Source organism: Ursus arctos, unplaced genomic scaffold (genome assembly GCF_023065955.2).
Source record: "Ursus arctos isolate Adak ecotype North America unplaced genomic scaffold, UrsArc2.0 scaffold_8, whole genome shotgun sequence".
NCBI classification, from domain to species: Eukaryota; Metazoa; Chordata; class Mammalia; order Carnivora; family Ursidae; genus Ursus; species Ursus arctos.
The window spans coordinates 61,245,900-61,273,734 of NW_026623100.1; the positions used below are offsets into that span (position 1 = coordinate 61,245,900).

The 27,835-nt window shown below is 56.7% G+C and overlaps 1 protein-coding gene across 1 annotated transcript; it reads right to left on the reverse strand.

The window, feature by feature from the left end:
* Positions 1-244: 244 nt before the first annotated feature.
* On the reverse strand, positions 245-27,225 carry EHD3 (EH domain containing 3). Its single transcript, XM_026478438.4, has 6 exons — positions 26,337-27,225; positions 17,013-17,189; positions 13,780-13,877; positions 5,904-6,316; positions 5,083-5,247; positions 245-2,406 (listed from the first exon to the last, which is right to left on the reverse strand). The coding sequence occupies exons 1-6, from the start codon at positions 26,561-26,563 to the stop codon at positions 1,879-1,881; spliced, it is 1,608 nt and encodes a 535-aa protein (XP_026334223.2). The 5' UTR covers positions 26,564-27,225; the 3' UTR covers positions 245-1,878.
* Positions 27,226-27,835: the final 610 nt, after the last annotated feature.

Consider the following 27,835-nt stretch of genomic DNA (forward strand, 5'->3'; position numbering starts at 1 on the left):
TTCACGAGAAAGAGAAACCTTTGGGTACAGAAGGAAACCCGGAGGTTTGGGGATCCTCTCCACTCCAGAGTGGCTGGAAGCGGTGGTTCCAGGAGGTCAGCCTGGAGGCATCAGGCCGATGGGATTGTGTGTGAGTGCAGCCCGACCCTCTGCCAAGGATGCCCCCAGGAGCCCAGTAAGAATCCACCTCCCTCCCTCGGCCTCCCTCAGCCTCCTCTGGAATGACGCTCTGTGGCCAAGCAGGTACCAAAGGATAAATGTGCTGTATTAACATGAATCCTAACGACAAATGCACTGCAGTAGTAAGCACATCAGAGATACATAGAATATTCTCGATATAGTCTGAACATAGATATAAAATAAGTTATACTGGTTTCTATCTTCCATCACAGTAGGAGTATAGCATACAAAGTGACTGGTTCAGTGGCCACAAAGCAAGCCGGGGGCAGGGAGAGCGTGAAGGAGGGCGTAGGGCACTGACAATGGTAGGGAGGTGCCAAGGCCGCCGCAGAGTCGCCGGGGCTCCTGCAGGGAACCAGACCTCAGAACCCTCACGTTCGCCTTCTGAGAGTGAGCACGAGGTCCCCCTCGAGGAGGGTCGGTGGCTGCGTTTGAACGGGATGATTCAGGCGCCAACAGCAGCCAGCAGGCCGGCCCACTCTCCGGCTGGCGCTGTCGGATTTGGGTGATTTTAGGAACATGGGCTGCGTAGCCAGACGGCACGGTTTGCTTCTGTGATGGGACAGATGGCCAGACTGACGGCCACCCAATGCCGGCTGGCCCTTCTGCCTCAGTAGCCTGCCCTGGGCGGCCGAGGTGTGCCCTGCATGCTCGGCTTGTTCTCCGGGGTTCGGCGGCAGCCAGCGATGCTGGGATCCTGCACGGGCAGGGTCTGAGGCCCTGCCTCCGAATCCTCTCTCTACCACGCGTGGCCTCTATGGCTTTGCGAAGGTCACCTCAACTCCTCTGAGTCTCAAGCTCCTCATCGGCAAAGTGGGAGGACTGATGCTTACCTCCCGAGGGGGGACAAGCGGGATCGTTATGTGCAGTGCCCCCACAGCTCCCTGCGCACGGCGGGGCTGGACCGATGGCAGAAGGGTCCGAGCATCCAAACGTCAGGGCCGGGTGGAAGAAACACGAACCTCACAGTCTCTGTGGAACAAAGCCACTTTGGCTCTGAGTTGAGGATTTCAGGCAATTTCTTTGCCTTCTTTCCTGACAGTTTGTTCTCTTTCTCTCTGGGTCTGGGGTTCTTTGCAGTGAAGTAGGGGTAGGGTTCAAGGACTGGTCCACGCAGGCAGACAGTCTGAGCCTGGGGGGGTGGGGCACAGAGCTCAGGGCTATGTCTCTTCAGGTTCAGGACCCAGCCGAGGATGCTTCCTTCTACACCCCCTAACCCCCGCCCCCCTGTGGCAGCCCCTTCTGGCACTTCTCTCAGCCCTGGAGCCTTGCTTACCACTGGGAAGCCACTGAGGGGGACGAAGCACCGAAAACAGTACAGTGCCTATTAAGCGAGAAGCCTTTTCCATCTGCTCCGAGCCTGGGAGTCTGGAGGCGGGTGGGCTACCCGTGGGGGAGTGGACTGCCTCTGAGGGAGAAGGCAGGTCTCTGGGTGGTGGGAGAGGGGAGGGAAAGAGGCACGGAGACCTGGGCTTGACCCTGGGGTCCCGGGAGTGCTCCTGTGCTTCTATCAATGCCGAGAACCTGGCGATGTGTCCAAAGACCAGTCCAGAAGCCTGGGGGTCCCTGCCCCTCTCAGCTGCAATGCAGTTTTCAAGATCTGCGTGTGCGAGTGTGTGTGTGTGTGTGTGTGTGTGTGTGTGTGTCCTCCTCTCCCATCTCCTCAAACCCCTGCCTGCTCTGAGCCTCCTCTGCCCCTCACTCAGCCACTTTCCTCTTGGACGGGGGCAGCAGGTGGGCGGGCAGCTCGTTGGGCAGCTCGTGCCCCTCCAGCTTGACCTTGATGAGGTGGTTGGCCAGCGCGAACTCCTCGTCATCCAGCATGCCGTCCTTGTCAATGTCAGCCAGCTTCCAGATCTTGCCCAGCACGCTGTTGGGCAGCTTGGAACGCACCATCTCCTTCTTGGCGTTGGCCCCTGTGATCTTGCCGTCCACCGGCGACAGGGTGTAGAAGATCTCGTCGTACATGGGCTTGTCCCTGGCTACCACCCACTCGGCATCATCAATGCCCTCCCCGGCCCCCTCCCCGTAGCCGTGCCCAAAGGGACCGTGTAGGGTGCCCTCGAACGCTCCGCCCTTCACCATCTGGACAGGCCGCTGCGTCTCCTCCTGCCGCACCAGCACCATGAGCTGGGCGATGTCGTGGGCCAGCATGTCATCTACCACTTCCAGCAGCTTGCTTTTCAGGGGCTGGAATTTGCTAAAGTCCTGGGCCTGCAGCTGGTCCTGGGGAGAGGGAGAGAAAAGAAAGTGAGGGTAGAAGACCCCGGAAGGAGATCTTTCCCCTTGCTGGGGATGCTGCCTTCTGCAAATGCTGGAATACTCCCAGCCCTGGAGGCTAAAAAGCCGATCACAAAATAAGAAAGATGTGAGAGAGGAGGAGGAAAAAAAAGGCACTGGCTCTGGGTGGAATTTTTCCGGAGAGAACAGGTGCAGGGTCTGGGGGAGAAAAGGAAATTGAACAAATACTGGTTTGCTCCATTTATCTGGATTCCCTTTACAGCTCTGGAAAACAATCCAATTTCTCTTTTGCTAGTTTTGGCTACCGAAAGGTGGTTCCTGAATGCCTTGTCCTCTGAGACGAGCTTGTGCGTCTCTCTGCTTTATTCAGGGTTATTTCCTGAGGGCACAGCAGCTGCTCGCTTTAATGGGTGATCTCACTCGCTCCCCCAGGGACTCTCTGAGGGAGGAACATCACATTCTACCCCCATTTAGGGAAGGAAAGACTGAGGCAGAGGCAACAAAACACAAATCATCATAGAAGCCATGGCTCATCTCCGAACCAGTGACTCTTAGGATGCTAATCGGAATCACCTGGAGAGAGTTTTCAACTATTGGCTTCTCCCCTGTGGGTTTGGACACAGGAGACGCAGGGAGGCATGCAGATCCTAGAAAAGCTCCCCTCCCTGCCCTCCCCTGACACCCACACCCCATGGCACAAGAAATACGCTCCCCTTCGCACATCTCTGCGATTTTGAGAGGTCCCGGGTCTAGAACACCCAGCTCCTTGGCCTTTTCAGTGACAAGGTGAGAGCTTTCTGCCCCTGCCTTGGCTCTGGCCAGAGCAATCTCAGGACACTGGGCAGAGACCAGTGCACAGGGGAAGCCTCAGGGACAAGCACATCGAGTTCACTGCAGAAAAATTCAGAAAACACCCACAACTACATTTCAAGAGTGAGTGTTAGCTTGTGCATTTCTCACCTCCCTTCCAAGGCAGGGCCGCACCGGGGAGGCGAAAGGGGGCTGGAGGGGTGGGGTGTGCAGGGCAAGAGCAGATAAGCCCTTCCTCCTGCCCTCGGGGCATAACCTCCCAAGGTCCCTGGCATCTCTCCCAGCCTATCCACAGCCAGGTGTGTTTGGCGGGCTTCCAAACAGCATCCTAATGTCTTGCAGGGGCACACAGGCCCCGCCAGGACCGCCGTTTACGTGATTGATTCAGCGTCCCTAACAACGGGGCCTAAGGTGGGCAAACAGATGAGAAGGTGAAATAATTTATAATGTAAAAGGATTCCTCACATTAGAAATGGGGTGGTATGGGCCCTTTCAAATGTTATCTTCCAAAATGCTTGCAGATCGTGACACTCTTAACAGAAGGAGAGGCTAAAAGTTGTAAATATTCTAAGCCACAGCTGAGTGGCAAACCTGAATTATGTTAAAGTGATTCTGAAATCAGTAACTAGCTCCTGGGAGGTAGTTATGGGAATGAAGGGATACATGAACAAAAGCATACTTTGCACGTCTATTTTTTTTTTCTCTTTCTCTTAGCACATGGGAAACTAAAAATGCCTATCTGCACCTCTACTGACATTCTGAACCTCCGGTCTTAAACTGAGAAACAAATTGCCAAGGCCAAGATCAAAATCGGCAACAGGAGCACAAACGATGTTACTACTACGTCTGTTGCTATTCTTAAAAATTCCCTACTTCTTAGAACCCTTTTACTTTTAAATAATCATAGAACCATGAGATGTTGCAACAATTGTGCGTACAGGTAGGTCCCTTGTGTTCATCACCCAGCTCCCCCCCCCCCCCCCGTGGTGATGTCTTACCGAATGGGACACTGCATTTTAAGAGCATAGTCTGTCCCAGGCTCTGTGCTAAGCACCTTGCAAATATGATCTCACTGATGCTCGTAACATCTAGAAAGGTGGATGTTTCTGGAGCTTCAGACTCCAGAAGAAGAGACAGAGGCTCAGAGAGGATCCAGTTAGTATGGTGTGGTGGTTTCTTGCTTGGACTGTGGGGACAGCTCCCGGCACTCCCACTAGCAGCCTGTGTGAACACTACTCTCAGAAAACTGCCAGCAATTAATTACAAAGGTTAATTACCTTTGTAAACCTCGGTTTGCTCATCTGTAAAAGGAGGATGAAAAGGTCTCCCTCAGAGGACTGCTCTGGGGAATAATGTGAGAAACCAGGTGTTATGGTCCCTGGCCCAAGACAGAGGTCCTCGGTGTACCCTGGAGATGGCAAGTTCCCATGCAGACTTCTGCTTCTCCGTGGCTTGTGTCCCAAATTGCTCCCAAGTGGGAGCTCTAGGGTAAATATAAGCACTTGAGAGTCTGGAGACCCCATGTCAGGTGACGTCCCATTTCACATGGCATGGTGGGGACTCCAAGCCTGTGGTGTTCGTGTCAGGGGGAGGTCCTACACTGGAGGTATCAGGCCCCAAACATCATGGATCACCCTGTCTCACTGGGAGCACTGGGGCTCCGTGTTCTCCCCACACCCAGATATGATATCTGCTGGGCCACTGGCAGTTCAGTAGGAAAGGCAGACATGGGGCCATCTCCTCGCCTTTGGACTCTGGGTCCGCTTCCATCGGGGCATCCAGGGCTGGCCTTCTCCTCGGCCAGCTCGTATGACATTGTCCCTTGTCCTGGAGCCCCGGAGCCCCGGTTACCTGCATCCTCTTCAGGTTGGGAAAGTCCCCAGGCGAGATCTGGTGCTCCCGCTCGATGCGGCCATAAATCTCAGCCAGGTTGCTCACCAGCTCCTTTTTCTTATTCTCCTTTCCAAACACTGACGGCATCTCCTTCTTCAGGGAGCTGATGATGTACGCGTGAACCTGAGACATGGGGGCACAGAGAAACCTTCGGACCCATTCCTTCCCTCCAGGGGGTGGCTCTCACCCATCTCTTCCCATGAATCCCTCCTCCTGCTTCTGCTGCTTCTGCGATCGTTCCTATCTCACCCCCTCACCCTCGCTGGTCACTTCCAGGGCGGAGCTGTTTTCCTAGATCATAAGGGAAGGGTGGGATTATGGGGAGAGTAAGGTCAAGGCAGTAAGAGGGACGGTAATACTGCTGCTGGGGTTGGTGACGAGGAAGATGTCAACGACAGCTCACATTTCTGGAGCACTCTAAGGGTGCCAGGCACTGTGATGGGGGCCGCTACGTTCCTTATTTTGCTATATCCTCCCATCCTTTCATTGTAGAGCCGTGGAGACAGGCATAAAGAGACCTCGCCAGAGCTGGGATCACAGTTTGAGAACCGTGGAGGTGGGCTCCAGTCTGGCCACCTGACGTCGGGGCCTGTGACCATAACCACCACACTATCCTGCCCCCCACTGCCCGAGCGGGCACAGCTGATGTCCGTGAAGCGGGGGCTCTAGGACGGTGTCAGGCAGGCAGGCGAGAGCTCAGGGCTGTGGGTGGCGGCCCCCCGCTCTGGCAGCTGACCCTCCCGCCCCCAGCCTGCACGTCTCCGGGGGGACAGCCTCACCTTGGCCAGCCTGGCTCTCTTGATGAGGTCGTTGAGCTTGCGCAGTGCGGCATTTCGGGGCAGACTCTGAATATCTCTGAACAGGTCCTGCTCCTCGGCCTCGAAGAGTTTCCGGTTGTCGGGGATGAGGAGGGGGTGGGACCAGAAGGAGCCGATGTAGACCCGGATCACCTCCGGGGTGTTCACGATCTTGCCCAGGGACCACATGAGGGCCCCATACACCCGCATCAGCTGCTGCGTCTCGATCTGGTCCGCCTTGTTCAGCACCACCCGCATCTTGTCCTCGTGGTTCTTGAGGGCCTTGATGACCTCGGAGAACTCATCAGAGATGTCCAGCTTGTGGGCGTCAAAGAGCAGGATGATGCGGTCCACCCGCTCGGCGAACCACTCCAGGACAGCCGCGAAGTCGTACCCTGTGGCAGAGGGACAGTCAGGAGGGGGCCCTCGGGCAGAGGCAGCCAGGCACCGTACATAGAACACGGTCTTGGGAGTCAGATCTGGGTTCCAATCCCAGCGTCTCTACTGCTCACTATTTGACCTTGAACATGTCACTCAGTGCCTCTGAGCCAGTGTTCCCTCACCCATAAACGGGCATACTAATAGCACCTAATTCATGGAATTCTAAGGACCAGACACACTCGGGGCCTAGCACATAGTTGCTGTTAACATCACTATTCCCATGTAGCCTTTTTATTCAGGCGGAGGAGTGCTCCCCATTCAGGGACCGGGCTCAGGAAAGTGCTTTGGGGCCAGGCTCCGCCCAGCAATGAAGTAGGGGCTCGGTCAGGTCACCGAGAGACTCTGGCACCGTGACTCAGCCAAGACCACCCTGCTTGTAGGGGGTAGCCGCTGGGGCACGGTAGCCAGCTCTCCAACCCCAAGTTCAGTGCCTGCTCTGGCTGGCAAGACATTGACATCACGGCCTCATGTCACCCCCACAGCACCTGTGAGATAGGCAGAGTGAGGAGTCCCACTCCCACTTTTCGGAGGAAACAGTTTCAGAGATGAGGTGACAGTCAAATAGCCACTGAGGGGCGGGACCAGGAGTGGATTGGACGGGACCACCTGGGCCCTGGGCTCCCTGTAGGCTGGAGGGCAGCAGTCTTGCACCGGCCACCTCCCTGCCTCCCCACCTCCCTGCCTGCCCTCGGCCCAGGCCCAGCCAGCAGCTCCCACAGAGTCCAGGAGGCCTGTGCCTTCCTGCTTCAGATGACCTGCAGCCTCCACCCCCTACCCTGCTCCCCTCTCCCTCTCCCTCCCTGGGGCTGGTACCTGTTCCCCTCTGTCCCTCCCTCCCAGGCCTGGCTATTTTAATCTTCCCTTCAGTACAGCCAGGTGGAGGGCTGCTCTCACCTCCCAAAGCAGACCCTCAGAGCTGTGGGCAGGAAGGGGGCCAGAGGGCTCAGAAAACAAGGACAACCTGATCCCCTTGCCCCAAGCCCCATCCTAGCAAGCGGGTCACAGCTTTGCTCCTCTGGAGTCCAGACCCAGCAAGCCTGCCCTCCTTGGTAGCTGGGGAGGGCAGCAGGGCTCATTCTCAACTCTGGCCTGACAGGACTGTGGCTGTGGCGTGCGGGCTGCTCGCAGGGCGGCCCCGAGAGCTGCTGCTTCTGCCAGAAAGTCACAGAGCAGCCACTCCTAACCGGCTGCGCGGCCGGAGCCGGGCACTTTAGTGACAAGGGGGTGGAGGCTCCGGGAGTGCACAGGGCCATGTGGCGGGAGTGGGCAGAACCGGGATCAGAGCTCATGTCTCCCCATCCCGAGTCAGGCCTCTTACCAGCCCTCCACGGGCCAGAGAAGCTGCAGAGCAAAGAGGCTCCCCCCCACCCCAACTCTCTCCAATGCCTGATGGCACCAGCCATGCAAAAAGGGGCTCAGCTGCAAAGGCCTGAGGGGGAGTAGGGGCAAGGCTGACCCGCCCCCAGTTCGGGGTGGGGTGGGGCAAGAGCAGCACCAGGTCAGTGCTGCTGGAAGAGGACGGCCCCCTGCCCGTTCCTGTCCCCGTGGCTGGGTGAGATGCCCCTCGGTGTTCTCAGGATGTGCTCCAAAGGGGTCACCTGAGGAGCACTGATGGGGTAAGCCCACTCTGGCTTCTGGGCAGCCGTTGACTTGCTATGTGTTCTTGGGCAAATAGCCTTCAGTCTCTGTTCCCTGGTCTCTCTGCCTGTCAAAGCAGGGGGTTGGATTGGAAGATCTCTGAGCTTCCCTTCTCCCTGCTTCTAAGACTAGAGGTGTGAGGGTGGAGAGCACAGCAGGATGGATGTTGGGGACACACAAGGAAGCCACTGCAGGACAGGGAGATAGGAGGCTGGGGGCCTCTGTCTTCAACCCCGTGGAGTGCCTGTGTGAAGTCTGCTCCTGCCTGAGGACAGCCAGACAACTTCTGGGAACTTTTTCTGGGATTTTATAAGCACAGAGACCTCCTATCCATCTTCCTGGGGTTGTGAATCCTGCACGCTCTGACCGGTGCCGTCAAACTGCAAAGTCAGTAACGCCAGGCGCCTTCTCCCCAGGTTTGGCTGTGAGGACCCTGAGGATTGAGCAGTGAGGGTGTGGGCTTCCTCTGGAGCTCAGCCTCCCACACCCAGCTGTTGAGAACCTAGCAGCCTCCAGGACGGGTCACTGTCTCCGGGACTGGGCTTATGCACATCCAGAAATGGGAGCATGTGAAAGGCATGGACTGGAGAAGGGCATGGGACTAGGTGTCTCGTTTACTGTCTGTGTGGCCTTAGCAAATCTGAACCTCAGTTTTCTCAGCTGTAAAATGGGGGAAATAACACCTGACCAATGAGGGGTCAGTGGCAGAGCCCTGGCAGCAGGATCTAAGAGCGGAGGGAGGGCCTGGATCGGTCTGGAGGCTCTGCCCTAACCTCCAGGGTGAGAGGCCCCCTGTCCTCAGGTGGTCTCGGGAATGGCGCTGAGACCCCCCAGTAAGAGCCCCTGAGCACCTGCAGCTGTGCAAGGGCTCAGGACATGCAAACTAGTGGCTCAAGGGACACTTAAGTCCCAAGGGCCTGAGCGGTGAAGCTAGCCTTCCTGGAACCCCTGGGCTTACGTGTAGCCAGTCTGCTGGCTCCCAGAGATCTGACCTGCAGGCATCAGGCCCAGAGACCAGGCAGCCTGCAGGATCTGAGGCTCTCCCCACTAACCCCCAGGCTCCGGAGGACTGGAAAGAAAGCATTTCTAAGTAATGCCAGGCAGGAGGAAATCAATGAGACAAACACAATAAGCAAGGCAACCGCTTAATCACCCACCGGCTTCCTGCAGTCTGCAGTGTAATACAAGGGAGCTGACGGCGCATTTCTCTGTATTTACAGAACCAGCTTCCATGCGGCCTCCTAAGTGTCTGCATGCCAGGAGGTACACAGGGCACACACATCTTACAGGGCAGCGAGGGGCTGGCCAAGCTCACACGGGCAGAACTGGAACGCAGACCCTTGCCTCCTGTCCACGCTCCCTTCTTAGGCAGAGCCATGTGTGAGGCTGGAGCACAGAGGACTTGGCATATGAAAGGTCCTCTCTTGCCCCAAAAGATCTCTTTTGAGATTTAAAGACATCTTAGCAAAAGAGAAATAAGAGTGCATCAATTTTTAAAATGTGGGACGAGTTCGGATGACAAGGGAAACAATGTCACACTGCATGCCTCCTAGAGGTAACATTGAAAGTGGCCGGACAGACACATCGCAGGCCTCTGAGGACCCCAAGGCTGCCAGCAAGCCCTTGTGACGCGTGTCAGGACTCCGCTGCCCCGCCCCGGCACGGGATGCCCACACAGCCACATGTGGAGGGCATAGAGTCTGGGGCCCAGACGTCCCTAAGTGCGGGCCCCACTCCAGGGAGAGTCCAGGGACGGGCCAGGGACATGAGGCTGCAAGGACCAGCCCAGACCCTCCGAGGTCCCCCCAGCGGACTGCAGATGAGAGTCTGCTGCCTTCCCACTCCCTGCACTCTTCCTGGGCAGGAGATGATAATGTGCTCAGAAGCCGCTGCACTGGGAATCAGGAGACCCGAGTTCCCATTCCAGCTTTACGGCCTGGGCGTGGTTTTTACCTGCTCTGGCCCCGCTGAGCTCACCTGTACAGGAAGAGGTCCCCTTGGACGGATGGGAGCACCATGCCCAAGGGGTTGCTTTTCTAGGGTGCGGCCTGTGGGGAATTCCAGCTGAGAAGGAGCCAGGAAATGTGGTTCCCAGGTGTGAGGACGCTCAGGCTTCCGGAGCCCTCCCACTTCTGCTGCATCCTTGCTTCTTCCCAGTAATGAGCCTGGGGCTGGGCACATCCTGTCACTTCCTGGAACTGGCTCCCTGCCTGCTGCCCATCCCAGTGCATCTTCATCCAGAGACACGTGCGGGCCTGGGACCTCCTGGACTCAGGTTCCCGGATGTCCCCTGCTTCCTCTCTCCCCCTAAGACACCCTCCCCCAGGCCTGGGCAGAGAGGCCCCACCCTGAGCAAGGACCACTCTTTTGCCAGCTCTAGCCCAGAACTGGAGGGCTCCTTCCCATGAAGGCTGAGGCCTGGGGAGCCCTCGGGAGCAGCTCACTTTCCAGCATGTGGCACCCTGGGGCCACCAACCAGAGGTGGCTCTGTGCCGATTTGAGAAGGCTGCCCCTTTTTGCTGGGGAGATGGCACTGTGCCCGGTGTGAAGCCCAGGGGGTGGAGCGTGGGCTGGATTTCAGGCTCTACATGCCTCTCTGCCCGGTGCTCTTGCAAAGAGCGCAGTCGCCGGACTCCCCATGGGGCCCCGTCCTGTCCTGAGCTGGCTGGAGGAAAGGAAGAAGCGCCAGATCTGTGGTGCAGCCAAACCCAGAGCTCTGAGGGCCCCAGGCCAGAAGCCATACAGAGAGCGTTCGGTTCCATGCATTTGCTTGTGTGTGTGTGGGGGGGGTGTGTGGAGCAAGGGGGGGTGTGTGTGTAGATGAGAAGGTATACACGTGTGTAGACAGAAACTGGAACTACCAGGTCCTATGGCTGATTGTGAGCAAGAATGGGAGAGGCTCTGCACACTGGAAACTTCCCTAACATCTCAGGGTGTCTGGTGCCTTCCCACTCCCAGTCTCCTTGGAGTGCAGCAGGCGGCACTGTCCCAGGCTGGCGATACGGTGCCAGAGTCCAGCTCCAGCTCTGGTTTTTATCACAGGCTGCTTTTGCCAGCAACTGCATTTATAGTATGAACTCGGGAAGGCAGAGAACAAACTGGCTTATGTAACCATTCATGGGGCCATCGCTTCTGGAAGTCAGTGAGGGGTAGGAAGGGATAGGAAGGACAGGCGAGAAAACCAAGCACCTAATTTGCCAAGGGCAGCCCCTGAGGTCCAAAGATGAAAGCAGGAGAGAAGATACAAGAATATGAAAAGAATGGAATGGGACAGGAGCTGAGGAGGGAGGGCAGCAGTCCCTGCAAACGGGGCTGCCACATACAGCTGCACAGGCTGTGCACTGTACAACCGCGAGGAAGGCCATTCACATAGATCAGCCTGGCGTTGTTTAACAGGCAGCCCTGGCTGGCAGATAATGGGGAAAGAAGGGAGCTCACTGTGATCCAGTCTCAGAGCTGATGTCTGTGTTTCCATTACTATCTGTCGACCTCACAAGGTCATGTGATGGGTATCATTATCCCTTGTTACACAAGACACAGGCTCCAGGAGAAAATGTGACCTGTTGGGACCTATCCTAGTTCGAAAATGCAGGGCTCCGAACTCACAGTCCAGTGCCCTCGGAAACCCTAGAGGCCGGAGTCCTCTCTGGACCCACCTGTCAGGCTGCACGGCCTTGCAGGATTGCCCCCCACCCCAGACCCCAGGTGGTTCAGATGGAGAAGTTGTGGCTCTCCTGAGCCTTCCTCGAGGAGACCCAGGCTGCCAGTGTGAAGCAGTAAATCTCCTTTAGGTCTAAATGCAGGGGGAGCCCAGATGAAACAGGGGCGATGGTAGGGAGGGTCTGGTAAGGAGGGAGGGAGTATTTAGGGGAACACATAGAAGCCAGAGACAGAGCTGCCCAAGCAGCTCCACAGGCTCGCCCGAGTACCGAGCTGCTCACGAAGGCCCGGAGGAGAGGGCAGGCGAGCCTCTCTTCCCAGGGCCGTGGTTGTGTGTCTCCACACCAGGTCCTCCTCAGCCCCTGCACCACCGAACAGCCCAGAGGTAGGCAGCCCGAGCCCAGGCGTCCCAGACTCTCTCCACCGATGTCCTGCCGATTACACGGTGTGTTAACACAGGCCCCTCCTGACTGGCTGCCGTCTTTCCCCCCTGTCCCAGGTGTCACCTCCTCAGTGAAATGAGACGGAGGGAGAGGCCAGGCTTTCCCACCGGGCCTCAGCCCTCCTCCCTCCTGCTGTGAACGAGGCCCTGAGGCACAGGTTCTGTCTTTCCTGCAGCACAGACCAGGGTCCTGAGGCCCTGGAGTGCGCTGAGGACCTGACCGCCTCTCCCGCCGTCTTCCCCGTCTACCCAATACCAGGGCTGGCTGCACCCACCCACACGGCCATGGCGGATCCCCACGGGCCGAGCTGGGTGCTGCCACTCCAGAGAGCTGCTCTCCTCAGAGAGGAAGCTGGGGCAGCTGGCTGGAGTGCTCACGGTGGCCCAGTTCTGACGCGATGGGCCTGTACCCAGGCCAGCACAGGGGGCACTTGGGCCTCCTTGGTACAGCCATGGGGGCACTGGCCTGTTGCCCGTGAGACAGTGGGCTCTCCTCCCCGGGGCCCAGAAGCCTGGGGTTCAGCAGGGGCCGGCCCATGCGGGCCATGCCCTTGGAGGAAGGGGCTTCTGGGCCCCACCACGGTGGCCCAGACAGATCTCGGCTGGCTGCAGAGCACAGGGGGCCAATGCACATGTGGGAGGGCAGCAGACAGTCCCCTAAGGCCACTGCCCGGAGAACACCTGCCAGTCCCAAGCCTTTCCTTCCCGGAGGCTGCCTTCTGAGTGCAGACTTGGCTCCAGCCCAGCTCCTAGCTCCAGTACTGCGGCGGGAGCGGCTTCTTCTGCTTTGCTTGCCAGAGACGCAGAAAGGGCAGGGAGCTCCCTGGGGCACACAGCAGGCTGTGGCAGGAGAGGCTGGGGTAGGGGGCCGGGAGCGGACTTGAGTTTTGGACAGCATCATCGAGCATTTTAGAGCTAGAAAAGACTGGTGATGGCGATGATCTGTCATTCACGTTTACTGAGCACTTGCTATGTGCCAGGCAGAGGCTTCATATCTATATTATTTTTGTTTTAATCCTCAAACAACCCTATGAGGTAGACAGAATCATTTTCCCTGATTTTACGGATGCATCGTTGAAGTAAAGATCCCTGCCGAGCTCACTCAGCTAGGACGTAGCAGAGGCAGGCTCAGCTCGCCGGCAGTCGGGGCCAGCGTTCCGTCTCCTCGCTGCCGTGCCCGGGGACCTCCCCGGTGAGCAGTCGCCCCATATCTGTCTGGAGTGAACAGTTTTCTAAGTGCTGTTACGTACCCAGCTCCCTACTCTCACGCCCCAGCGCGTGCTCCCATCCTCACGTTCCTGGGCTGAAGTTGTCTGCAGGCATTTGCCCTCCCTGCAGACAGCAAGCTCCCCAGGCCAGGGACTATGGGAACTTCAGAAGCAAACCAGGGTCTGGCCCACAGTCGGGCCTCTTGGAGGATGAATAAACCCAATGAGGTAAGGCAGATGTTGACGTCTCCTTTTACAGATGAAAAGACTGAGGCCAGCTGTCTCCTGAGCGACAGTGGGCTCAAACTGTCCTCTGGCCCCCTGCTTGGATCGTCCCACACAGCACACGAGGCAGTCCCAGCTCATCGAGGTACAGCAAGGATGTGGGGGGGGGGGGTCTGTCTCATAGGCCAGAAGCAAGAGAACACAGCACAGAGCCAGAGCCAATCCTAGCCGGTGCCTTGCTTACCTCGGCTGATCCTCTGCTTCTCCCCAGAGAGGATGCCCGGAGTGTCGATGACGCTGATGCTCTCCAGCACTGGGTTGGGCAGCTGGGCACACACGAACCTGCATGGGGCAAGAGCAAGCCCATGCTGTCCTCTCGTTGGCTCTCACGCACCCTCCCAAGTCCCAGGCCTGGGATGGAGGTTCAGAAGCCTGGCTGCCTTCCAAAGCAGATTCCCAGGCTCCGGACCAGACTCAGCCCCAGCACTAGGCCCGGGACCTGTAGTTTGAGGAAGCTCCCTGGGTGATCCCAAGGCAGCCGTGGTCCTCCACTTGCGAACCCCTGCTGTCAGGGACAGCAAACCTCAATCTCTGCCCCCAAGGAGCACAGCCTGGCGGGGAGAGGAGGTGTGGGCCCAGGCAACCACACGTGAGGTGAAATGGGACCAGTGCCCTGAGGGAGGTCAGGTGAAGGGCTCAGGAAATCCAAGGTAGAGAGATGGCTTCCAGGGATGGCTTCCTGGAGGAGGCGGCATGGAAGCTGGCCTTGATGAATGGCTCATGCCACCCAGGAACATTTATTTGGGCTTCCAGATGCCCTGCTATCAAGATAGTGGTCAAGCCTTGCTAAAGGAAATATTTCTAGGGTTACATCCTGAAGTCTCAAAATACAAATTGGTAAACCTAACTTAGGTCCTTCTTACTTCAAGCCTTCTCTCTTAGATGCTGTTTTTGGTGGAAGTCAAAAAGGTGTCTTATTCTCTCAGGTACACTGGGCTTCCACTGCCCAGTGAGGTGGCAGCTGAGATGCCAGGGAAGTGAGGAGGCCAGGGACGCACGGAAGGGGGCATCAGGGAGGGCTGCCCAGAGGAGGCTGGGGAGGGGGGGCAGGGGACCCTCCAGCCTCCTTGCGAGGGCCTTGAGATTCGGATTTTATACTGAGGGCAGCAGAACCCTATTTATGCTGAGAACATTTTAAGCAAAAGAGTGACTCAGAGAGGATGGCTGGCAGCAAGCCTGGTTCGGCTCGTCAGGTATGTGGGGGGCTTGCCACGTGCCTGGCGCTGGACTAGGTAATGGGGTAGGAAAGTCCGTGACAAAGCCCCTGTCCGATCTAGGCCCCTGGCTTCCATTATTCCTGAGGCCTAGCCTCATTCTGGTCCTTAGGCTCTATGGCCCATTCAAGCAGTCTAGGAAAACTTCCTCATTTTGCTGAAGCTGGCGTGACTTGGGTTTCGGACACTTGGTGACCAGGTGGTCGGGTGCACGGGCTGGTGTCTGGGGCAGAGGCTATGGCTGAAGCTTCCCCCAGGCTGAGCTCCTGGAGTGACAAGGGAAGGGGGCTGAGGGTGGGCCCCACTGAGGGGGACACCAGGTCACAGGAGCCAGAGAGAAAGGGGACAGAGCAGCCTGGAGAGGGCCTGGCCAGGGAGGCAGGACGAGGGCCAGGTAGCTGAGAGGGAACGAGGGTCAAGAAGGACTGATGGCAAAGTAGAGGCAGGGTAAGGGAAGGGAGGGAACTGTCCACTGCCCATGATCACTGAGAGGTCACGGTGACCTTCACATGGGCAGCTGTGATGGGGAAACAGGGAGAAGTGCGGAGGTGAAGTCCAGAAACTTGGCTGTGAAGGGAAGTGAGGGGCGGGGCAGGGGCGGGAGCTGCTGTCAGAAAAAGGAGTCCCCGAGGGAGCGGTCCCTGAGCGGCTGGCCCGAAAGCACCTGTGGGGAAGGGAGGGGAAAGAGAGAACGCAGCTCTCTGCAGACGGGGGCAGGTGACCTCAGTGCATGGACAGATGAAAACCCAACTCCAGGGGCTCCACGGATCCTGGCTTCCGTTTTCTCCAGAATAGAGGCAAGGGCATGAGCTGAAGGAGGAGGAGGCAGAGGTGGTTGGAGCGCTTGTAACAGGACCCCTGGGCAGCTCGGAGATGGGAGTCGGATGTCTAGGTGTAGCCTTCCCGGGTGTGGCTGCCGTGGAGCTGGAGGCAGCTGCAAGGCGCCCCCCCCCCCCCCCGGGTCACTGTTGTCCCTCCAGCAGACACGCCCGACACCAGTCTAAACACCCGTCCGCACAGCTCTTGTGCTCCTGGAGGAAAGCACAGGCCTCACAGTGCCCTGTGCTCTGCTCCTAGGGCTCCTGCAGCAAGCCATGTTCTTTCCTTCCTCTCTGCTTGTTGGATTCGTCTTTCTCCCCCCAGTTTTCTCTACCTGAAATGTCCCTTCCCCCGACCTTTCCAGCATCATTTCACTCATCATTGAACACCCATGTCCAACGCCAACTTTTCCACAGAGGCCTCATCAGTCCTCTTGCCAGAGAAGGATATTACTTTTATCCTATTTCACAGATGGGAACAGTGAGGCACAGAGACTTAGATAATCTGCCTAAGATCCATGGTGCTCTTTGGTAGGACCGTGACCCAGGACCACCTGATGCGTCTTTGCCTTTACTCTAAATACCTCCTATTAGAGAGAGTAGTTCCCACCATTTAGGTGTGATACGCATGCGAGCTCGTGGTGTGGGTCTGTAGCACAAGGGTGATCGGGGTCAGCCTGCATTCTGGTTACGCGGACTAATAATGGGAATGCGGGTCAGCTTGCCACACACTCCCTGCAGCTTTCGTCACTCACACTGACCCAATGACCCTGGTGTCTGCAGGCTTACACTCGTCCCAGGGGAGGAGATGTGACCTGTCCGAGGTCACACAGTGCTCAAACTCAGGGCTCCCGCCTTCAGCCCCGGGTTCTGTCCACCTGGTAAGGACAATGTCCAGGAACAGAGAGGAACCTTCCTCTACCTCCTTCCAGTTGGAGGCAAATCCCCTCTGTAGCACAGCTGACCCGAGAACAATGAGGGGTTAGAGGCGTCCATCACCCCGTCCCAGCCTGCGCACTGGAAAATTTGTGTATAAATGGACCCACACAGTTCGCACCTGTGTTGTTCAGGCGTCAACTGGATAGACAATAGCTGGGAAAGACACAGTACAGCCCTCTCTGCTTTTATTGGAGGGAGGTGCAGATTAGGCGGATGTGATTTAACTGGTGTCCCCTACCCAGCTCCACGATCAGGAGGAATTAGCCCAGTTCCTACATCCCTGATCAGTGGTGACGGTCTCAGTTACGTTCCCAGCAAGAAAGGGGCAATCGAGAAACTCTGGGTATGGAGAAGGCAGTGAGCCTCCCAAGACCCCGTCCCTTCCTTCTCAAACTCCAAGAAGAAGAAAAGAGAACACTCAGGATGAGTGTTCCTGGAGCACGCACCTGTTCAAGAAGGCATTGCCGAAGGCGTTCAGCTTCCTGAAAGGCTTCTTAGGATCCACCACCAGGGCGTTCCCGGGGATGATCCCCTCCACCTGTCCGTGCATCACAGCGATGAAGGAGTCCGTGGTCGGCTCAGGCCCAATCCTCATGCCGGGGAAGTCCTGTTCCAGGAGGTACCTGGCGGAAGGGAGCACAGTCGTCACACAGGGGTTCTGTTCGCAGAGCAAAGCCACATGTCTGCCACGGGCAGGCGGTGATGCGAGTCACGGCAGAGGGGCAGGTGGACAGCAATGACATTTCACGGCAGGGACGGATTTCCACGGATGGGGAATTGAAAGACCTTCGTGGAGGAAGTGGGATATTAGCCGAACTTCAAGTATCTAATCTGTGCTTCTTGGCCTTTATCTTTTTCTCTCCCTGAATCAGTAGTTGGGGGGCAGGGAGAAGCAGGATTTGAGCTCCGCCATAAGCACGGGGTTGAGACTGAATCCTGCACAGAGAACAGCAGACTTTACAACTGAAGGTCACCCGCTCAAGTACTTGCATGAAGACAAGGTTAGAATGAGACCGTCCGTAGACCCTGCTGGCTTTCCGCAGGTCCAGACTTCTTTATCTGGTTATTCAGTTACTTAATATAAAATATAAAAACAGCTCCCACACCATACGGTGAGAAGGGCACACTGCGAAAAGTCTAAGAATGTTAGTCCCACCCTCTAGCGTCAGGACTAGGCTGTGGCCTGACGTGGCAGGTGCCCCTCTCTGCTCTTCTCCAGGACCGGGCAGGGACAGCCCAAGGCCACTGCTCCTCTCCAGGCCCTGTTAGAAGTCAAGAGCAAACATGGTGAGCCCGAGAATGATGCGAAGGAACGTGAAAGCCTCCTGGACCGGTTGTCCTCGCCCTGGCGGTGCATTCGAGCTTCCGTGCAGCTCCAGCAGATGGTGCCCAGGCCCCACCCCGGAGGTCCTGCCCTGCTGGCTGGGGGAGAGGGGGGAGGACTGGCCACTGGTCCTTTCTAGGAACTCCCTCGTTGATTCTAAGGGGCACCGCAGGTTGACGACCTGCTCTAGACCAGTTTTCCCATGTCACTGATAAATCCAGTGACACTCAGTCGCATTTCCACCGGCCAGACACGACACTACTCCCCAGGAGAACATTATCTTCTTCGGGCTTCACAGCGGCCCTACAGGCAGGTACTGAGGAAACTGAGGCAGAGTAGGGTTATGTGGCTTTCTTCAAGTTAAACAGCTAGGGAACCCAAACCCCTATCAGTCTAACCCCAAATCCTTGGCTCTTCAGCTGTCTTCTGCCCTGACAGCGAGCTGACCAAGGCCCCGCAGGTCAGAACAGAGCTGGGACAGGAGGCCATGACTCCAGGGCCTGAACTCTCTGCCTGTCTTAAGCCTCCCCAGAACAGGCCTGGAGCACCGGTCCTGCTCTGCCCCACAGGCTGGTAGCTGGGGAGACCCGATGGGGTTTCTTCTGGCTCATCGACATCCTGCTTGTGCTTAAGGAAGTGTTCTGAGCCATTTGTTTACTCTGAGGCACAGGGCGGTTGAAATGGGGTTGCTATGGGCTCCCTCCCCAAGGAGCCAGCGGAGGGGCTGCCGCCCAGGAGGTCACCCCTGGCCACACTGGAGGGTTTTCAGTTGCCTTGGGAGGCCCTCATCTTCCTCCAGGACAGCCCAATAACCCAGGTGTGAGGGCAGGATTTTCTCCCATCAGAGGATCAGTTTGAAATCTGGCACTTGGGTTGTGATGAGAATAAATGACAGCAGGTTCGCACTTGGACAGCATGTCTGGCTTTCTCAAACACATCTTCAGGGCCTCAGTGTAGAGGCAGGGAATCTCAGCAGCCTGGGGCCAGAAACCTGCTTCTCTAACCATGAGGAATACGCCCTTCAGAAGGTACGTACGCTCTGCGAACCTCACCACCGTCCTCCATGACCTGGGAGATTATAGTTCTGATTTATTAAGTACCAGTCATGTGCCAGGCGCTGTTCTGGACTTTCCATGGATTATCTCGTTTCCTCTTCATATCTCGGATGTGAGCGCTATGATCCTTCTCATCGAATGGGCCTAATAAGAAAACCCACCTCGAAGGGCGTTCTGAGCGTACCATCCATTACAGACCTTAAGCCCTTAAGCCAGTACCGGCACCGAGATTACCGTCGTTGTAAAAAAGGATATGCGGTCAGTGAACAGCAGAGCTGGGATTTGAACTGTGGCACTTGGACTGGAGAATTCACGCTCCTCACCACTACATTCACTGTCTCCTTTCCTGCCTTAGGTCCTTTGACCAGGAAACGGGAGGGGGCTGAGCCCCACAGGAGACCAGAAGGAGGAGTGGGACAGGAAGGCCACAGAGGAGTACGGTTTGGCAGGAGGCTGGCCGGGGGGCCAGGCCTTGGGGGAAAGTTAGGTTTCGGTGCCCACAAACCCAGGAATGGGCTCATCCCCATAAACACCCACCGTTGGGGTTCAAAGCTCAGTCTCCGTGAGGGGGATGCGGCCCACAGAAGTGGTTGCTATGGGTGACCAGAGCAGGTCCAGCCCCACTGGCTCGCCAAGGCCCTTCTTGGAACGTGAAGCTGCCTCATGAGATCACGGCTGTGCCGGGGAACCCCATGCATTCTTGCCTGGGATGGGGGCACCTGTCCCACGTGTGCTTGGATATAAGCCTTGGCAGGGCCCTCCTGGCAGAGCATGTGGCAAGTGTGAATTCTGAGCCTGGAGCAGGGTGCTGGATGTCATCAAAGGCCTCGGGGACAGCTGACATACAGACGGGGGGAAAGAAACAGGCCTGAGGCAGCCTCAAGAATGCCCAGCCTGCAGAAGGCCAAACGCAGTGACGAAGTATCTTCCTGCCACGGGCGCCTCAGATCCCAGCCGCGGGAGAGACGCGGCGTACCAGCCAATGAACAAAGGGTGACTCTTCCCAGCATAACAGGGGCCACTTTCCAGGATGTTCTGGAGCCGCAGCCTCAGGTGGCCAAGCAAGGGCCTGGCGGCTGGGTCTGCTGTCCTGCCCTCTCGGCTAAACCCACATGACCCCCAATTTGCTGACCACATATGGGTCTGGAGAAACACAGAATCCAGCGAAGCCACCAGCGGGTCCGGGGACACAGCCGGGCTGGGCAGAGAACCCAGGGCTTGGTAAATTCTCAGGGACATTTGGGTATGGCTTACAGCACTGAGTGCCCCCTTAACAAAGCCACCACTGTGTCCAGAAAGGAAAAAGCTATTGAGGAATCTCATGGCTGCTTCTCTATGGGGAGTGATACAGATCGCCTCTGTTGCCAGGCAAAAACATTCCCACAGCAGTGTAAAAAAAGAAAAGTTAATTCAAGCCTGGGTGGGAAACGGCGGAGATGGGGACACACAAGACTACAGAGGGATGGGCAGGCTGAGCACCCGCTGTGTGGCAGGTGTCGTTCCGGGACCTTTCCCCGAATTCCTCCACCGCGTCAGTCCCAGAAGCGCCATGGGACGGCGGCGTTTCTCCATGCTGCCGTTGAGCAAACTGAGACAGGTTGCCCAACTCTGGGGCCAGAGAACAATATTTAGAGGGCCTAAGAGTGGAAAAGATTTTGGTACGCCCCTCTGCCCCCTGGCCATCCAATACAATTTAATAAATACTACACCATAATATAGGTGTAAGGAAGTCCCACGCAATTCTGATGTTTCCGTGAGGACAATTTTTCTTCATATCTTTTAAAGCAAATTGTTTTCTAACACTTTCCTCATTTTTTTGTGTGTCCTGCTTGGCTGGCAATCTAGGCATGTGGCCTGCTTTACTGGTGACCTAAGCACCCAGGGTAAAGGCGTGGAGCCAAGAACGTTAACCCGGTCTGCCTCCGAAGAATCCACGTCCGCCACAGCGGGGCTGGACCGCAGGCCGGGCTCATGGGTTGCGTTCTCTAGACCCTAAAGGCACGGCTCGCTCTCTGCTCTTACAGGTATTTGCGTTGTACACCTGTACCTTGGGTCTCTCCAAGCCTTGGGTTCTTAGTTTTGAAACAGGGTCAAAACAATAATACTGGGGCTTCTGGGTGGTTCAGTCGGTTGAGCGTCCGACTCTTGATTTCGGCTCAGGTCGTGATCTCAGGGTCTTGGGATGGACCCAGCATTGAGCTCCCCGCTCAGTGGGGAGTCTGCTTGAGATTCCCTCCCCCTCTCCCTCTGCCCCTTCCCCTGTGTGCACGTGCTCTTTCTCTCTCTCTCTCAAATAATATCTTAAAAAACAAAATAATACTTGCTCTGTTGGGTAATACTTACCTCAGGAGGTTTTAGGGACCCTGGAAAGCACCCTATAATCACAAAGTGAGATAGGACATGGGAGACCCTCGATGGCCACGCTGAGAGTTGAATCAGCTCTGTAGGCAACGGAGCAGCCACCACTGTCCCTGGCACCAGCAGCCTCCGCCACGGGACAAAGTGACCTCAGCACGGAGGAGGCCGGCAGCCAGGCTGTCAAGCCGCCCACTAGCCTCCCTTTCCTGCACTCACCCTTCTACAGGCCGGCCTGCCCAGTCCACGACCCACCCAGCACCGCGCACAGTCCCCTTCCCACTCCTCTTCCAGCCCTTGGAGGTAGAGGCAAGATCCTCCTCACCTCCCTCACATCCCTCTGTTCCCTCCCCCCAACTGTGGGCGGAGCTGGACAAGGGCTTCCCCCACTCGCCTGAGGGCCAGCTTCTAAGCCTCTGCTTAGAGAATCAGCTAGAAAGACAAGAGTGAATGATAAAGCCCCAAGGCCAGTGCCTGCAGCATAACTGGGGCTACACTGGTTCTTTCCCTTCCTAATCCGGAGACACACCCCACAAAGTGGTTGTTGCTCGTGTCTGGTCAGTGATGGGGAGGCTGGGGTTTGGACAGGCTAGGCCTTCCTGACAAGGTCTCTTGGCCATAGCGTAGAGCCTAGATTCTGCTAAGCCAGCCTGAGTTCTTTCCATGGCCTTACCTCACTGTCAATGGGAATGGGATGCAGGCCCTTCTCCAGAGGTTCCCTCCTGCCAGTAAATGCTTCCCCTGAGGACCTCCGTACACCTGACGTTCAAGGCAGATCTGAGGCCACACCTGAGGCAGGCAGACTCATTCCTCTGGCCTAGGGCCGTCTGCTCCCTTGAGTAACACTCGGGCCTTGTAAGAGGTGGGCAGAGTCCCACCCACTCCCACTTAGGGACCAGCAGACCACAGCCCTGACGGGAGAAGGGTGTCTGCTGACCACAGCGGGAGGACAGGAGTGAGGTGTTCCAGGGACTGTGGCTGGCAGGACAGACCCTGCAGAGGTCAGTGGGTGTTCCTGGAAAGGTGGCCCCTTTCCCTAGTCCTTCGGCTTTCTGGATGATCATCTTCCATGTGGTAGAGATGCTGTAAAGCCAGGGGCCAGGCCTTGGCAGTGGGGACGCTGGGGTTGTGAGGAGAGACGGCACAATCCAGCCAAATGCCGAGTCACCTTTGTGGGAGGACACAAAGAGCTCCCTGAAGAAGTGGGGGCAGTCCACAGGGCCCGCTGAGGAGCCCCCCACCTCAGCCCTGCAGCCCCACCACGCGCTCATACTTTAGGGTCCGAGTCCCATTGTAGCAGGGCCTCAGGTTCTCACGACCAGCCCGGATCTCTCTGTGGAGGCCCTGGCAGCTTCGCTGTGGCAGCCTCAGGCCCCACACTCCGTCCCCTGGTCCTCTACTTGACCTCTGCTGTGGCCCAGCCAGGCCTCCCTCCCAGCCCACCAGAGCGCTGGGGCCTGTCTCAGCCCCCGGGGCAGCCCACGATGTGCCTTGGCGACCAGGGGCCAAGCGTGCAAGGGAACAGGGGGCTGGAGGCAGCAGGGGGTGGAGGCTGCGGGCCAGTGAGAGGAAGAGTGAAGGGAGGCACACAGCAGAGGCTGGAGGAAGGCTGCCAGGGCCAGAGGGACACAGAGCTACTGTATCCAAAGAGGCAGCCTGTGTGGAGGGAGCAGCCCCCAGGCCAATTTATTGTTTATTTTATTACTCTGGGTTGCCAGGCCTTAGGCCAGGGAAGTTATTTCAGGCAGTGATCATAGCACATTAATTAGTTATTAGAAGAATGTACTTTACTGCATGTTCTTCCTGAGACGAGACACGGACGCCGTGGCAAGCACACATAACTGAAAGTGGATGGGCACTCAGGAGGCAAAGGGCCAAGGGCCAGGAAACGAAGAGGCAAGTCTTTGTTTCCGAGGGAAACGTCTGCACAGGTTCGGGTCAGGGACGGAGTTGGGAATCACTGCGCTCGAGGCAAGCAGCCGGGGCAGCGAGGGCGGGAGGCACCCTGGGCCACCCCAAGGGGGGCCTGCTTCGCTCTGGGGAAGGGGTGTTGTATCAACTTACCCTCTTGCAGAGCAACTCAGAAATAGGATTCTTGACACCAAAATAAAAAAGTAGAAAAAATTTAAAAAGACAACAAAACGGTACAACCTTTGGCCTAGTGATTCCACTTCTGGGAATCTCTGAGAAAACAGTCCAACACGTGGAAAAATATCATGCAGAGAGGTATTCAGAGGGACTCTACAATGGCAAAAAATGAGAGACGGCCTAGAGCATTTGAAAGAGGCGGACTGGTTAATGAGTCATCGCATACACACAGGGTGAAGTATCACGCAGCTCTCAAGACTAATGCTGACAGGTTTAGAGTCACATGAAAAATGCTCCTTCTCTAAGTGAAATAAATCAGCATACAGAATTACATTATGGCACGATCTCACTTGTGTTACAAAATAGCTAAAAATAATGGAAAGATAAATGTATATAAATCATATACAAAAAATATAAATCTCTCTCTCTCTCTCTCTCTCTCTCTCTATGTATACATGATATTTAAAATGGTTTCCCCCGAGTCGTGGGCTTATGGGTGATTTTATTTTCTTCTTCCTCAAATTCATTCTTGTCTACATTTTCCAGTGGGGGAGAAATAGCTGTTTAGTGGGTTTCATGAAAAGGAGGAAAAGACGTAATTTGGTTTTGGAGGGCTTCCCCGCGCTCGGACCCCTCCTACCCTGCTGGTAGACTCTCCCTCGCGGGCGGATGGCTTTTGATGCAGGAGCTAAATTCAGTTACTACGGGAGTGGGGAGGGAGAACTCTTGTACTCAGAGAATAAGAAAGCGAGGGATCTGCCTCTCCCTGCCTTCCTGTCTCCCACAGATAAGCAATAATCTATGGCAACTCGACTCTGCCACTCTCTTAGACCCAGTTACCCGCCAGCATGACTCAGGCAGAGCCAGGAAAGCTTCTCAGGCAAGAGGTACTTCAATCTGTCTGCCGTTCCAGGATCCTGCCCCCAGGAGACACTCGCCTTTCCCCATCTTCCCTCCCATTCTGTAAACATCTCCTGGGAGGCTCCAGTAGCCTCGACCCCAGGCGAGGCCCCCAGGGAGCTAAGGCACAGTTGTTAAGTTCTGGTGCTACCGGAAGGAGAAGCTCCACGTAATGTCCTTGGAGTTATAACCCGGTGTGTCCAGAGGGCTAGGGAGGCCCGCGTAAGGGCACGAGCCATCTGTGAATGGCCTGCACTTCCCGTGGGGCACAAACCAGGCCGGGTGGAGGACAGGGATTACAAAGGAGACCTTGTACAGAACCTAGGGAGCAACGGGTGCTTAATGAACTAAGGGAAATGGATTCGATCAGGGGTTCTCGCTCTGAGATTCTATATGAATTTGTGCATTTTTGTGTATATGGACGTGCATTTTTCTAAAGATAGGGCCACAGCGTTTGTCAGATTTTCGAAGGATATATTATTAACCTTTTAAAAAGTTAAGAAAGCAATGGATTAGATCCATTGCTAAGAGCCCTTGTCATTCTATCAACATAAGGTATCCAAAGCCAGTAGCTCCCCACTCCCCAGCCCAGGTACCTAACTTCTTTAGAAATCACTCAGCCCCTCAAAGCTGCTGAACCCAAGGCTGTCCACCCCACAAAGGCAAAGCCCATCTGGTGTTCCGTTTAGACAGCATGGTGCAGCCCTGCTCCCAGAAGGCTTGGGTACAAGCTTAGACTTGGAGAAAATTAGTATCTAGAAAATTAGTGACCAGACTGTTAACTTTTCTGCTCTCCTTGCGGAACAAGCGCAGTGCTTTGCATGTGGCAGGTGCCCAGCTCGTCAATATTTGACTGGAATGGAAATGAGATTTGATTTGAAGGGAAACAAGAGCACCCTGCTTTGAGAACTTCTGCAGGAGATGAGCACCACTGATTTTGGAGGCCACTGCCCCCGTTGCCACACTACAGAAGTCTGACTGAACAGAGCACACAAAGCACCTGCAGAGGCTTGGCAATGGCTATAAATGAGGCCAGAGGAAACCGCCTGGCCTTGAGGGTCGTGTGGACTGAGGACCGGAGAGAGGCCTGTCCCGGAAAGACAGGAAAGACGGTCATCACTCTGGAGGACAGTGTACGGACTTCTCTGGACAAGCTGACTCCCTGAGGATCCCTCCGGCCCTAGGATTCTGTAATTCAAGGGAATAGATGACTCACCGTCAGAGCAAGACGGGCATTTAGCCAAGGATCTCCGCCCATGCATCTCAGCATCCCAGGTGGGCCTCTTACTCAGTTACGGGGCTTGGGGCAGTCACTGAACCCCTCTACACCTCAGTCATCTCACCTGCCAGGTCAAGGGGCTGGATGAGACAATCTGCCCATGTCCCCTCCACCTCTGAAAGACTAGTTAATGTTATTACGGCGCCATTAAGATCAAACAAGGGAAAAGAAAAAAAGCATTCTGCTTCTGACACTGCTTCTGTCCAGTCTCCAAGAGATCTATGTAGGAGCTCTGCTCAGAGAAGGAAACTGATAAAAAGAAGGACACCTGCCACCACACCAGCAGGGGCTACAGAGTCCCCAGCCCGCCTGGTCAGCTGCAATTGCCAAGCCCCCACGTGAATGGCTGAGCCCTTTAAAAGGCAAGGGAGGTGGTCCTGGCCATGAAGGGCTTGCCCCTAAAACGTGAGAATGTGAGGCATCCCCAACCAGCATAAGGTGCTCTTGTGACCAGGAGCTTTCTCACTGTACTTCCTGGGCCTCAATTTCATCATCCATAAAATGGGTAGAATACGGATGGCTCTGAACTTTCACACTTCAAACCGACCTCTGGAGCCAAGAGCCAGCAGCGAGGCACTAGGTAGGAAGGGGTGGGGGACCAGCAGTGAAATGGTGGGGCAAGCTTTGGACACACAAACACCAGAATGTCTTCAGCGCCCTCCACGGAAGTCTTCCCGTTTGTCCCCAGGCAGGAGGGGCCACCGGGAGTGAACGGAGGCCCTACGCCCTGGGCGGGGGTTGGGCTGCTGGAGCCCCGGGATCGGCTCACCTGATGAAGGTGGTCTTCCCAGTGGAGTACTGGCCCACCAGCAGGACCATGGGCTTGTTGTCGAAATCGGCATCCTCCAGGGCGGGCGAGTGAAACTCGTGGAAGCGGTAATGCTCTTCCAGGGGCAGCAGCTTGGTCTTGTAGAGTTTCTTGAGCCCCTCGCTCACCGTCTGGAAGACCTCGGGGTCCTTCCGCCGGCGGTCGTCGGAACCCAGCCAGCTGAACATCGCGGCCGCCGCTCGCCTCCCGCGCGCAGCCCCGCGTTCGGCGCCCTCAGCTCCCGGGGGGGAAGGGGCCCCGCAGGGCCGGCCGGCCGCTCCGAGCCGCGCCGCCGCCTCACCCGAGCGCCGGGCTCGGCCGCACCATGGCTGGGCGCGCGGCGCCGGGGTCCCAGGGGCGGCGGGAACGCGCCCTGCCCGAGCTCCTGGGGCCCAGCCCAGCGCGCGCCGCAAGCAGCGACCAAGGCGGGGTGGGGAGCAGAAATAATCTACGCCGGGCAGAAGGGCTGCGATCTCGGAAATTAAAGTCAAACCTGCAATGAAACCTCCAGATGCCGGGGTGCGATGCCGGGTCCCCGACCTGGCCCCCGACCTCTCCTGCCCTGGCCCGGGTGCCGCGAGGGGATGCTGCGGCTCGGCTCCTGCGCGGCGGGCCGGCTCCGGAGAGGAGGCGGCGTCGCCGTGCCCGCGGACAGCTCAGCACCCGCAGCCGCAGCCCGCAGCCCCAAGTGCCGGTTTAAATGCCAGCCGTGCAGGAAGCGGGCTCGCGGAGGAAGTCCCCGAGTACTGGCAAGGCCGGCCCGGCCCGTCGGTCCCGGCGCCGAGAAGCTGAGCAGGGCGCCGCCATGTGTGTGGGCAGGCGCTCCGCTGGGGACCCGCGACCGCAGCCTGGGAAGGGAGGGATGCTGAGTCCTGTGGGAGCGCTCGGGTATTTCAGCTCCGGCCTCTGGAGGTTTGATTTGGGAACAGCGCCCTCGCAGGGACAGTTGTGAAGACAACTGAGCTGACCCGCTCCACCATCTTCCCGCTTTTAAATAGCCTTTCCTTTAGTTACTGAGGCCAAGTCCTCAGGTACGCTCAGACAGGTACGCTAGCATCTTGGAGACATTTTCCTTGGGGTATGGAAAGAAGAGTCCAATATCAGGTTACACGAAATGACCACAACTGTCGCTACCAAAACCATTCCCATTCATTCATTCATTCATTCACTTGTCCATTCCTTCCAGTAAAACAAAACAAAGCAAGCAAAACTCCCACAAGTAGTGAGTGGGTATTATGGGGCAGACGCAATTATGGTGACTGTGGATACAAAGTTAGTCCCCAAGATGAGCACACACAGACTCTCCCTTGCAGGAGCTCCATGCCTGGCGAGCTGTAAGGAGGAGCCATGAGCAGAGGGCCCTGGGTGCGCAGGGGGAGGAGGAATTCTTTTTGTCTGCATAATCCGAGGAGGGCTTCCCAGAAAGCGTGACTGTGTACTGGGTCTTAAATGATGACTCT